The sequence below is a fragment of the Ornithorhynchus anatinus genome, chromosome X1 (assembly GCF_004115215.2).
Source record: "Ornithorhynchus anatinus isolate Pmale09 chromosome X1, mOrnAna1.pri.v4, whole genome shotgun sequence".
Classification (NCBI taxonomy): Eukaryota; Metazoa; Chordata; class Mammalia; order Monotremata; family Ornithorhynchidae; genus Ornithorhynchus; species Ornithorhynchus anatinus.
Window position 1 is genome coordinate 70,986,167 of NC_041749.1, and position 13,466 is coordinate 70,999,632.

The following is a 13,466-nucleotide window of genomic DNA, read 5'->3' on the forward strand; positions in this document are numbered from 1 at the left end:
AAAAGCAGCATGATCTAGTGGAGAGGGAATGGGAAACAGGAGACTTGGCTTCTAGAAATAGTTCTGCTACTTGCCTGCTGAGTAACCTGGGGAAAGTCATTTAACTCCTGTGTTTCCCAGTTTCCTGATCTGTAAAATGGGGAATAAAAATACCTGCTCCCTAACCCCCACCCCCAGACTTTTATCCCCTTTTGGGACAGGAATTATGCCCGGTCTGATTATCTTGTATCTATCCTAGGGTTTGGCACACAGTAAGTGCTTAATAAAGATCATTGCAAAAAGCAGTATGGATTTTGGGGAGGTTCATCTTAGCTTTGGAGTAATGTGGCATATAAATCCTAGGTAATTCAATATTATGATTATTGACATATAATTATTTTGGGACTTGTAGAGGTGGGGCATTCTGGAAGAGATGCATCCATGATTTTGCTATGGGTCAGACACGACTCGACAGCATAAGACAGCAACAACTTATTGTATAGCACATACTGAGTTTTCTTTATCATCCCATTTCAGTTAAAGAAAACTGAAATGATACGGTCCCTGCTCTCTAGGAGTTAATGATCTAAAAGAGGCATTGTCAACATAGATGCAAGATAGAACTACCTTGGAGGAAATTCAAACATGTGGCCACAGGTGTAAACAGGGGTAAACTACATTCTTTACACTTTTTCCAAAAGGGTGGTAGAGAACAGAGGTACTACTGGTCTAGTCTGCTCTTAACCTTGGTTTCCAGTAAGTCAAACAGGGGATTACCAGTGGCTGGAAGCTCTGCCTAGTGGCCTAGCATCCCAGGAATTTGCCAGATGTCTAGGTAGAACTAAAATGGAGATAGTTCAGTAGAGGAGACCAAATAACTCCTTAAGATGCATAATAGAGATAAGACCATTACCCACACATAGCAATTAAGATAAAAAGTCAATATTTGAGAAGCAGTATTGCCTAGTGGAAGGAGCACAGGACTGGAAGTAAGAGGACCTAGGTTCTAATCCCAGCTCTGCCACTTCTCTGCTGTATGACCTTGGGCAAATCACCTAACCTCTATGCCTCAGGTACCACATCTGTAAAATGGGGATTAAAACTGCTATCCTTCGATTTAGACTGTGAATCCTATGTGGATGGGGACTGTGTCTACCCCAGTGCTTAGAACAATGCATGACACTTACTAAGCACTTAACAAATACCTGAAAAAATGCTTACAGTAGGTAGAAGTGTTTTTTTTAAGGCTTCCTTATGTAGTGAATATAATCATGTATGAATTTAGGGAATGCTTTGTGTCCTGGAATTTGTGATAATTCAGAGCAGTTCTTATCTCCTCTCTACTTTGCCGTCCCTTCCACTTGCAAGTTTTAATCTAAAGAAGATGTGGTCTGATTTATTTTAGGGTGTAAGCCTCAGGTAAGTTTAAAGCCTCCAGGAGACCCACAATGCATGGACACTTCCAAATTTCAGGCCCCTGCCCTGCCACCCCAAAAATGGCCAGTATAACTCCTAAAAGTCTTGCTTTTGGTTAGGGGTGGTGAAAATGGTCATGGTGGCCATAGGTCGGTGTCCAGTGCAGAGTAAGTGGCTGGCAATCAATCAATCAATTGTATTTATTGAGTGCTTATTATGTGCAGAGCACTGTACTAAGCATTTGGGAGAGTACAATATAACAGAGTTAGTTGGTAAACACATTCCCTGCCCACAAGGAGCTTGTAGTCTAGAGGAGGAGACAGTCATTAATGTAAATATGGATATGTACATAAGTGCTGGGGCTGAGGGAGGGGTAGATAAAGGGTGCAAATCCAAGTGCAAGGGTGATGAAGAAGGGAGTGGGAAAAGAGGGTTTAGTTGGGAAAAGCCTCTTGGAGGAGATGTGCTTTTAATAAGATGTTTTATCAAAAGTCTTATTTGAATAAATAAGGAGCAGTAGCAGGTATGCAGAGGATGGGAAAGGAGGGAAATGTGGTCAAAACCTTTTCCTGGTCACTGCTTCCTTTACAGTGGTCAGCAGTCCTGCTCTAAACCAGAGGTGCTTCCAGAGTTGCTAACTTTTCATTTTGAGCACGGAGGCAGAAAGGGAGTAAAGATTTTAAAGGGGGGAGGTGGTGAGGATGGGGAGGGGATCAGCTTTAAAGCCACCACTTTGTCTTTTCAGTCCTAATTACAGGTCTTGTCAGGGACCTGGAGTGAGTGAGGAGGGGGGTTCAGCTCAAGCAGCTGTGTGGGTGATGGCCTCCCTGGCCCCATGGAGTGGGTATCTATGGCTGCTTCTGCTGCCACTTCCACCACTCTGTCAGGGACTATGCGGTGGAATGGCCACCCTGTATTCAGAGTCTAAATCGAAGGGTAGCGGATTTAATCCCCATTTTACAGATGTGGTACCTGAGGCATAGAGAAGTTAGGTGACTTACCCAAGGTCATACAGCAGAGAAGTGACAGCACACTAATAAATGCTGTTTGATGATGATGGAGAGTTTAGTGCTGATGGAGGCAGGGTGCCAGAATGCTGAGGACATACCTGTTTTGAGGTCTAGTACATTTCTATGTATCCTGACTGTCCTCAACCAATACTTGTTGATTGGTCGACTGCAGCATTAGCAGGACAAAAATTGATAATAGGACTGTGTTTTTTCAACATTTCCTATTCAGACCCTCTCAGGAGGCATTATACTATTCTTCTCATCAACTGTCTGTAGCTTTTCTTCATCTTTCACTTTATTCTGTATGATCCCTTTATATTTGCATTATCCTGTTACCCAACCTTTTTAACTCTTCCTTCTTGTTTGCAACCCTCCCATTCTCATCATGAACAGAGTATAAGGTTGGGGGGAGACCTTCAGAATGAGCAAAACATTTTGGTATTTTTTTCCCCAACATGCGATGCACAGGTTTCCTGATTAAAATGCCATTTATTTGTGCTTTGTTGCTTAATTTCTTGTTGCTGCTTTATGTCATTTTTCTAAAAAAAAATAAAAAATCCATTAAGAAACATCCAGTGGTTATCCAGTGGTTATCCAGCCATCTCCACATCAAATAGAAACTCCTTACTATCTACTTTAAAGCACTCACTTAGCTCATCCTTTCCTACTTCACCTTGCTGATTTCCTACTACGAGCCAGACTGCCCACTTCATACCTCAAATGCAACCCACTCTCTGTACCTCTATCTCATCTATTCCTCTGCCTAGAATTCTCTCCCCCAACCCCTTCATATATGACAGACCACTGCTCTCCACCTTCAAAGTCTTATTAAAATCACATCTCCTCCAAGAGGCCTTTTCCAAATTTCCCCTACTCCTTCTCACTTCTGTGTCACCTATATACTTGATCTGTACCCTTTAATCACTTGATATTCACCCCACCCTCAACCCCACAGCATTTATGTACGTAGCTGTAATTTATATCAACGTCTGTTTCCCCCTCTAGACTGTGAGCTCCTTCTGGGCAGGGAACATGTCTACCAATTCTACTGTTCTCCCCCAAGCGCTTAGTACAGTGCTCTGAGCACAGTAAGCACTCAATAGATACCATCGATTGGTCAATTTGTTGATTGATCTAAAGATCTAAAATTGCTGGTGGCATCCTATTTTCATTCCCAACCAATCATCCCTGTTTCCCAAGACCCCGTTTTCCCTTGCTGAAGAACCGCGGCTTCCCCGGCCCTCATTTATCAACCATGTCCGCTCCTCTGTGACCTTGTTCCATCCACACACTGTGCGTGCACCAAGATATTTTAACAGGATAGCTTGAGGCAATTTCTAAGGCATGGCTTCGACATCATGCAAGATAAGAAAGGAACACTGAGAAAGCATATTCAATTGACTTTGCATTATGTGAGATTAAGCATCTTACTGAGCACCTCGGCCCAAAGAAATGAAGCACAAGGACAGTATATTAAATAAAATGCACACAGTAAGTGCTCAATAAATACCATTGATGATGATATGATGGCAAAAATGAATAGACATTTTATTGCTTCCTTCTCTGCCTTCCACCACCCCATAGGAGTGGGATAAGCGGAAGCCAGAACTACAGGCAGGCAGCCCAGGGCTTCATCACTAGTCCTACTCTAGGGGTTATGGTGTTTTTGCTGTGTGTAACCCACTGTTTCTTTCCCTGTATGTGCCTGTCATCAATTCCTCCACTCTTAGGTTGTGAGTCTAGATGAGACAGGGTTTGTACCTGAATTTATGCCTTTGAACCTTTCTCTAACGCTTAAAAATATCATAAATAATAATAGTATTGTGTTATTACCACACTTGTAGATTTCTGGTTGGTCATGCCCTATATGATTTGCATGCTCTGATCTCAAACCTCTGGCCCAGGCCATTATAATAGCTGTGTGAACGTGTAGACTCCGAGAGGGTAGGGGATCTCCTATTAATTTTGGTTCACAGGAGTTGACCGCCTTGTTTAAAACATATCGGTCCCTCAAATATCCGTGAATGGTCGTGAAGTCGTTGTGTCGATGGGGAGAAGAGATGGTAATGGGGAAGAGCTTCTGGAGGAGAAGGGGAGAAATATATAGCTGACTAGATCACAAATTACTACCCCAAATTTATGAACTGTTTGATTTATTAATCATCTTCCAACTAGAATCTCCTGAATGATAAATGTGGAACACTTTAATCTCCTTCAGAGAGGTATTGTCCACATTCCAAATGTATTTCGTTTTAATGCGGACTTTTAAGAATTTCACCACTGCAATCTGATTGGTTTGTCCCTGAATTCCCCCTCCCTAGAAAAGTTTTTATTTCGTCCCGGAGCTTCGGAGAAGGCTGCGGGCATCGCCTCGTACACGTTCAGAAACCGTTCCAATAACCCGAAAGGATCGGGGAAGGGAGATCAGGAGTTTAGACTACAGACCTGGGGAGGGAAGGGAAGGGGGAGAGAGAGAGACCCATTTGCCGTGCTTCGCTCCATTCCCGCTGAATCACTCTGGGTAGTAAGTTAGAAGGACATTTCTTTGCAGAAGAGGAGCAATCAGCTCTTCCCTCTGCAAGATTCCTTGGGAAGTAAGAGTTCCCTTCTTGGGAATTCCAGTTTTGGTAACTTTTTGCTGACGGTCCTGGGATCCTCGAGGAGAGGGGAAAGAGCCCCCACTTTTGCTTTAGCTGCCCCTTCGGGAGCCCGGGACTGAGACACTTGGCCGGGGGCGGGACGGGGCGGGGAAATGAGAAGGGGGGGGGGGGGGGTAGCCAGGTCGGCTTGGCGCATGCTCCGTGTTACCTAGTCCTCGGCTGTCGCCGCCACCGCTTTGCCTCCTCCTGCTCGGACCACATTCTGGGTGTGCCGCTGCTCTTGCAGACCATGGCACCCTGGCTCCAGCTCTGTTCCTTCTTCTTCACTGTCCACGCCTGCCTGAGCGGTTCCCAGCTGGCCGCCGCCGGCTCGGGCAGGAAAGGGCCAGCCGGGGACACCTGTGGTTTGAGGGTGAGATGGTTTGGCAACTTTGTTTCCCCCGCTTTAAACTTCTTTCCCCCACCCCCACCCCTTTCTTCCCGGAGCTCCCTATGTAGCCTCGGTCTCTAAGCGCGGGGAATGGGAACCCAGCTCCCGTCCGAGAGCGAGCCTGGGAAAGGGGATGGCATCGGTTCTCGCCGACCCAACCCGAGGGGTGAAGGAAGGAAGCCCAGACAGGTGTGCCCAACTCAGTGGCTCCCTGACTGTCCTTCTTTCCGCTCCGGGCTGCTGCTTTTCTCTTTCTCTCTCAGCGCTCGGACGAGCGTGGAGAGGGAGAGAGCGCGGGGAATTAGGAGTTTCAGACGCTTTTCTAGTTGGTGCAAACTTTGCGCTCCCCGCAGCGCAGAGCGAGTTGCCCGGCGAGTTGTGACCGAGCGGGAAGAAAAGGGAGTAAACCGGCGGCCACGGAGTGAGGGACATTGGTGAAACGGGTTGCGGCCCCCCCCCCCCTCCGGGGGGGGGCAGAGGGAGGGCGAGTGAGGGTCTTGGGAAAAACGAATGGCCAGAATGTGTGAAGTCACACTCTGTGGCCCCTCTTCCGCTGCCCTCTGGCTAGGAGTGTGTGTGTGTGTGTTTGGGGAGGAGGGGGGATGACGGGGGCTGGGGGGGAACCGGGAGCGATGAAAGGAGCCGCCGAGGGTCTCGGGTTTTTGTGTTGATAATGAAGCGAGGCCGGCTCGGGGGTCTGCGTCCGGGGCCCCAGCGATCCGGGCCAGCAGACGAGGCAAGTTGGATAAGGAGGAAGAGGTGAGCCGCCGTTTGTTCTCTTGCCCCCCCTCACCTTTTGTTCCTGTTGGGATTAAACTCCTTTTCCCGTCCCCGTCTGTTCCCTCTCCACTCTCCCTATTCGTCCCAGCGGATTTCCCGGCTGGGATGGGTGTCACCGTAGTCCCGCAGAGAGTTCCTGCCACACAGACACACCTCCCGTCTCCCCGTCACCCTGTTTTTCTCCCCACTCTTTTCCCCCTTATTCCTCCCCCCATTCCTTGTCCCTCTCACCCCCCCCCCCCAATCTCTTGCCCCTTTAATAGCCTTGGTTCCGGTCTATGGAGCTTTAAAAACTTTGCCCCTGCCGAGCCTCAGATCGGGCGTTTGGGAAGAATAATGCAAGTGGGAGGAAACGTGAGGCGGGCTGAAGGATTTGGCCAAGTCCTCATCAAGGGAAAATCCTCCCTTCTCTATTCCTCTCTTTGTTAATAATAATGATGCAAGCAAAAAAATTCTTCTGGCTTGGCTGAAACCTAATATCCCAGAATTTCCTTAACCCATCTCTCCAGCAGTTCTGGGCAGAGGACTTCCCTTCTGAGAGTTTTGTTTTGTTTTTCAGTTGCCAAACTACTGCCGTATAAAATCAGATTGTCATTATCTGTTAGCCGGGGGTTTAATTTAAATGCTCAATCCAACAACTAGAGGAATGCACCCTACCAATTTGATGTATTTTTAATGAATATTTTTTCCCTGACTGATTGGAACTGTGTTGGACGAGCCTTCTCAAAGCAGGCTGCACAAATTTTGACAATGCTCCGTCTGAGTGCAGTTTTGAAGTTTCTTAAAATAGCTGTTTTGAAAAGTATGCACACAGGAAACTTAAATTTACTTTGGAATAAACCAGCAATACCTCATGACAACTGAGAGGGTAAGGGTTAGGGGCAGCTCTTTTTCCTAGAGGCTGTGCTCCCCAGAAATCATCTGGGGGCTAGCCAACACTTTGCACTGGATTCTTTGCCAGGGGTGCTACTCACTGCCTAGGGCACTGCCATGCATGGACAGTTCCCCACGTGCAGCATCCCCCAGTAGTGAGTTCCAAGTTATTTTCCAATTTGGCTATGTCCATTCAAGCCATACCTCCCCACCCAAAAACCTCCAGTGGTGGCCCATTCACCTCTACACCAAACAGAAGCTAATTACCATGGGCTTTAAGGCACTCAATCAGCTCCTCCTACTTTACCTCGCTGATCTATTACAACCTGACTCGCACACTCTGCTCTTCCAGCGCCAACCTACCCACAGTACATCCATCTCATTGCCGACCCCTCGTCCACATCCTCCTTCGGACCTGGACCTCCCTCCCCCTTCATATGACAGCCCACCCCTCTCCCCACCTTCAAAACCTTCCTAGAATCACATTTCCTGGAGGCTTTCCCTACCAAGCCCTCATTTCCCCTATCTACCCAGCCTCTGCTTCAACTATGTTCTTGGCTGTGTACCCCTTAAGCACTTTGTTCACCCCAGCCCCCACTGCACTTATGTACATATCCTTATACTCTATTTCCCGTATTCATAATTTATTTTAATGCTTGTCTCCCCCTGTAGACTGTAAGCACACTGGGGCCAGGGGTCCCATCTACCAATTCTGTTATATTGTCCTTTCCCAAGTGCTTAGTACAGTGTTCTCCACACGGTAAGTCCTCAATAAATATCACTGATCAATTTAGTTAGGCTGAAACAGCTGGGATCAACTTTGTGTCTACCTGATCTGGTAGCATGGCTCAGTCAAAAGAGCATGGGCTTGGGAGTCAGAGATCATGGGTTCTAATCCCAGCTCTGCCACTTGTCAGCTTTGGGCAAGTCACTTAACTTCTCTGTGCCTGTTACCTCATCTGTAAAATGGGGATTAAGACTGTGAGCTCCATGTCGGACAACCTGATCACCTTGTATCTCCCGAGCGCTTAGAACAGTGCTTTGCACATAGAAAGCACTTAACAAATGCCATCATTATTATTATAGTTCTTCATCATAATAATTGTGATATTTGTTAAGCACTTACCATGTGCCAAGCACTGTACTGAGCATTGGGGTAGAAACAATATAATTAGGTCCCAGTGGGGCTCACAGGAAGGAGAACAAGTATTGAATCCCCATTTTACAGTTGAGGAAACTGAGGCACAGAGAAGTTGTGACTTGACCAAGGTCACAAAGCAAGCAGGTGGAGATGTGACTTCACAGACTCGGTCCTCTCCTGGTTCTCCTCTTATCTTTCTGGCCTCATTCTCGGTCTCCTTCGCAGGCTCCTCCTCCCCCTCCCATCCTCTAACTGTAGGAGTTCCTCAAGGGTCAGTTCTTGGCCCTCTTCTGTTCTCCATCTACACTCACTCCCTTGATGAACTCATTCGCTCCCACGGCTTCAGCTATCATCTCTATGCAGATAACACACAAATCTACATCTCTGCCCCTGTCCTCTCCCCATCCCTTCAGGCTCGTATCTCCTCCTGCCTCCAAGACGTATCTAGCTGGATGTCTGCCCGCCACCTAAAACTCAACATGGCCAAAACTGAGCTCTTTATCTTCCCTCCCAAACCCTGTCCTCTTCCTGACTTCCCTCTCACTGTGGATGGTATGACCATCCTTCCCGTCTCCCAGGTCCGCAACCTCGGTGACATCTTTGACTCAGCTCTCTCATTCATCCCACACATCCAATCCGTCACCAAAACCTGCCGGTCTCACCTTTATAATATTACCAAGATCTGCCCTTTCCTCTCCACCCAAACGGCTATCTTACTGGTACAGGCTCTCATAATATCCCGGCTGGATTACTGTGTCAGCCTTCTCTCTGATCTCCCTTCGTCCTCTCTCTCCCCGCTCCAGTCTATTCTTCACTCCGTTGCCCGGCTCATCTTCATGCAGAAACGCTCTGGGCATGTCACTCCCCTTCTTAAAAACCTCCAGTGGTTGCCTGTCGACCTCCGCACGAAACAAAAACTTCTCACTCTAGGCTTCAAGGCTCTCCATCACCTTGCCCCCTCCTACCTCTCCTCCCTTCTCTCTTTCTACTCCCCACCCCGCATGCTCTGCTCCTCTGCCGCCCACCTCCTCACCGTCCCTCGTTCTTGCCTATCCCGCTGTCGACCCCTGGGCCACGTCCTCTCGCTGTCCTGGAATGCCTTCCCTCCTCATCTCCGCCAAACTAATTCTCTTCCCCTCTTCAAAGCCCTACTTAGAGCTTACCTCCTCCAAGAGGCCTTCCCAGACTGAGCTTCCCCTTTTCCCTCTGCTCCCTCTGCTCCCCCTCTACCCCCCTTCACCTCCCCTCAGCCAAGCCCCCTTTCCCCCCCTTTCCCTCTGCTCCTTCCCCTCTCCCTTCCCCTTCCCTCAGCACTGTGCTCATCTGCTCAAGTGTATATATTTTTATTACCCTATTTATTTTGTTAATGAGATGTACATCCCCTTGATTCTATTTATTGTTATTGTTTTTGTCTGTCTCCCCCGATTAGACTGTAAGCCCGAGAAGCAGCGTGGCTCAGTGGAAAGAGCACGGGCTTTGGAGTCAGGGCTCATGAGTTCGAATCCCAGCTCTGCCACTTGTCGGCTGTGTGACTGTGGGCAAGTCACTTAACTTCTCTGTGCCTCAGTTCCCTCATCTGTAAAATGGGGATTAAGACTGTGAGCCCCACGTGGGACAACCTGATTCCCCTATGTCTACCCCAGCGCTTAGAACAGTGCTCGGCACATAGTAAGCGCTTAACAAATACCAACATTATTATTATTATTATTATCTGTTGCCGAATTGTACATTCCAAGCGCTTAGTACAGTGCTCTGCACATAGTAAGTGCTCAATAAATACTATTCAATCAACCCAGGTCTCCTGACTCCCAGTCCTGTGCTTTTTCTCCTAGGCCATGCTGCTTCAGATCCCGCAGGACCCATAGCCTGATTCAATCAGTACAGAACTCTACCATTTTTCACTTTCTTGAGTTGCCAGTTATTTTTCTTTCACTGTGAGCCAATTTTAAGGGAGCATCATAACCCTAAAAAGCCTAAACTGTGTCACTTTAGAATAGCATGATGCCTCTGTAGGGGCATAAGTTCCTTTTTTCTGTAACTGTGTTTAACTCACCGCAATAGGGCATTCAAGGGAAGCCTAGCTAAGACTCCTACCACATTCTGCTTTAATAAGTGCATTTTGTATTAAACATATTTATAGTATTCTTTCTGGTAAGCCCTTCTGCTATGCATTCAGAATTCTAAATATTAACTGCATCCCCAAGGTTTTACTTCCTGTTGTTTCCTTAAATAATTTCAGCAGTGAGCCATAGAAGTAAGATACTACAATTTCTGTTCAAAAGCCTGAAATGCAGAGTACTAAAGTAAGCTGTATTCCTGAGTCTAATTCTGATATTTAAGGTAGAAAAATGTATTCATATTTAACAAGTAAAAATACATGGTTTTAAAACAGCATGGTATGCAGTGTTCCCATGTTTTTCCTCATATAGATATAGGTATGACACTGACCTTCCTCCTTAAGGGAATCTTCACTGAAAATCAAAATATTTTCTAACCCGATCACTGGCAGCTTCTGCCAGCCCAATGGCAAGTGGGCTTTTGTGGTGGGGGAGGGGAGCAGTGACCAAGCTAACTCTGGGGGTTGGGGTGACCAGGCAGACTCAATCTGAGGCTGAGAGGTGGAGTAAAATGAGAAGAGTATGGATGTGGCTGGGCATTATTTCTCCACCTACCCCTTTTCCTCTAACCAGTTCCAGACATTTTGTGGCCTAGTGGAAAGAGCACAGCCTGGAAAAATCAGGAGATCTGGGATCCAATCCTGGCTCTGTCACTTGCCTGCTGTGTGACATTGGGCAAATCACTTAACTTCTTTGTCCCTCGATTCAGCTCTCGTTCAACTCACATGTTCAGTCTGTCACAAAATCTGGTCAATTCTACCTTCAAAACATCTCTAAAAAATCTACCCTTTCCTTTCCATCCAAACTGCTACCACGCCAATACAAGCACTTATCCTATCCCGCCTTGGCTATGCATCCGGCCTCCTAGCTGACCTCCCTGCCTCCTGACTCTCCCCACTCCAGTCCATACTTTACCCCGCTGCTTGAATCATTTTTTTTTTTAAAAACTCTTCATTTCATATCTTGCCACACCTCAAAAAATTCTAATGGTTGCCCCTCTGCCTTCACATCATACAGAAACTCCTTACCATCAACTTTAAGGTACTAGTTGGCTCCCTCCCTCCTACTTTACCTCGCTGATTTCCTATGGCACCTCACTCTGCACACTTCACTCTTCTAACACTGTCCTACTCTCTGTACCTCGATCTCCTCTATCAAGCCTCTGACCTCTTGCCCATATCCTCCTTCTAGCCTAGAACTCCCAGCCCCTTAATATCTGACAATATACCTCTTCAAAACACTCCTAAAATTACGTCTCCTTCAAGTGGCCTTCCCCAGACTAAGTCCTCATTTTCCCTCCCCTCTATATCACCTGTATACTTGACTGTGTGCCCCTTAAGCACTTTGATACTCCAATCCTGCAGCACGTAAGTACATACCCGTATTCTGTATTTTAATTTCCCCTCTATAAGTACATGTCCATATTCTCTATTTTAATTTCCCCTGTATAATAATGATTTTTAAGCGCTTATTATGTGCCAAGCACTGTTCTAAGCACTGGAGCACTGTTCTAAGCACTGTATGTAGTATATCTTAATGTCTGTCTCCCCTGTAGACTGTGAGCTTCTCGTGGGCTGGGATCATGTTTACCAACTCTATTCTATTGTTCTTTCCCAAGTGCTTAGTACAGTGCTCTGCACACAGTAAATTTTGATTATTTTACTAATCATTTGAATTACATAACTCTTTCTAAAAACTCTGTTCTTCCTTTTCTCAATGTTTATGAACTGGTTGTGAAACATAATAATCTGTGGTGTCAGTTTCCTGATAGGGCATTCCGTGCCCTGGGATTAGAAGGTATCTTCTGCTGTTCAATCCATACTTATGTATGTCTCCTAAAAATTTTTTTAGTGGTATTAAGTGCTTATTATGTACCAAGCACTGGGGTAGATATACAATGATCCAGTTTGGACGCAGTCCCTGTCTCACATGGGAACAGCTCAAATATACTAAAACTCTCAAATATATTTAAATAATTCCAGCTAAATAAATTTGGGACACTGAAAAGAGTCTCCAAGAATATTCTGTACCTCTGGGAACATCACATTTTCACTTGATTGAGAATTGGGATTCATTTTCCTTTACTTTAAGATCTTGTATCCAACTTTTTTGTTCTTCCGAGAACAGCCTAAAAGAGACCGCATACTTGGCAACGTAAGCAACATGGCCAGTGGTAAAGGCCTGGGAGTCTGGAGGCATAGATTCTAATTCCACCTTTGCCACTTGCTTGCTATGTGACCTTGGGCAAGTCTGTTAACTTCTCAGTTCCTCAGTTTCCTTTTCTGTAAAAGTGGGGCTCCCTCCCCCTTAAGACTGTGAGCCCCATATGAGACAGGGACAGTGTCCTATCTTCTTATAATGTATCCACCCCAGTGCTTGGCACAAAGTGAGCACTTAAATACATTATTATTAATAATAATAACATTTTCAGTGAATGTCCAGTAAATTTGGATTTTTCCCTATACGGTTTGGTCTCCATCAATCCAGTTTATTCTTCTTTGCAGAAGAGATAGTTGTAAAGATGTTTTATCCCTTCCTTAGTTCTTGTTTAGCTTTTTTTTTCTCTTTAAAGAGTCTATTCTTCACTCCCGGCTAGGTCTTTTGATCATGCTGCTTACCTCTCCCCACATCACTTCTCTCCAAGCCTTTCACTTGCATGTGCCCACATCACTCTCCTATCCCCTTTACAACAGGAAAATCTATCTTTTGTTCCTTCCAGGGCTGCTGCTGTCACTCCTTCTCACTTGTTTTTGCCAAACTAGCTTACCCATTTTTTTCAAACCTCTTTCCTTTCTAATACAATGACAGATAAGCTAGATTTGTGCACCACTGTGTAATATGGAACAGAATTATTAATATTATGATTGTGGTACTTGTTCAGCACTTCCTATGACTAAGCACTGGGGTAGACAACAAGATCATCAGGTTGGACACACTCCCTAGCCACATGGGGTGCACAGTCTTAAGTAGGGTGTAATTCTAGAACATCCTTGTTAGAGACAGTGCTTGTGGGGCAGAGTTGGGGATTATGTCGGAGATGAATTTTAGAGGCTGGCTGCCACTTTTCTTCTACTCCATGAAAAAATGAAGGCTTACAGCATGCCCTAAGGGGAAGAGCAT

The 13,466-nt window shown here is 46.0% G+C and overlaps 1 protein-coding gene across 1 annotated transcript in view; it reads left to right on the forward strand.

The window, feature by feature from the left end:
- The first annotated feature begins 5,266 nt into the window (after positions 1-5,266).
- The window catches only part of IL17RD (interleukin 17 receptor D), a 96,430-nt gene continuing 88,230 nt past the window's right edge, over positions 5,267-13,466 (forward strand). Inside the window, exon 1 of the mRNA XM_029049731.2 lies at positions 5,267-5,417. Within this exon, the coding sequence (XP_028905564.1) occupies positions 5,295-5,417 (123 nt within the window). The 5' untranslated portion in view covers positions 5,267-5,294. The remainder of the gene's footprint in view (positions 5,418-13,466) is intronic.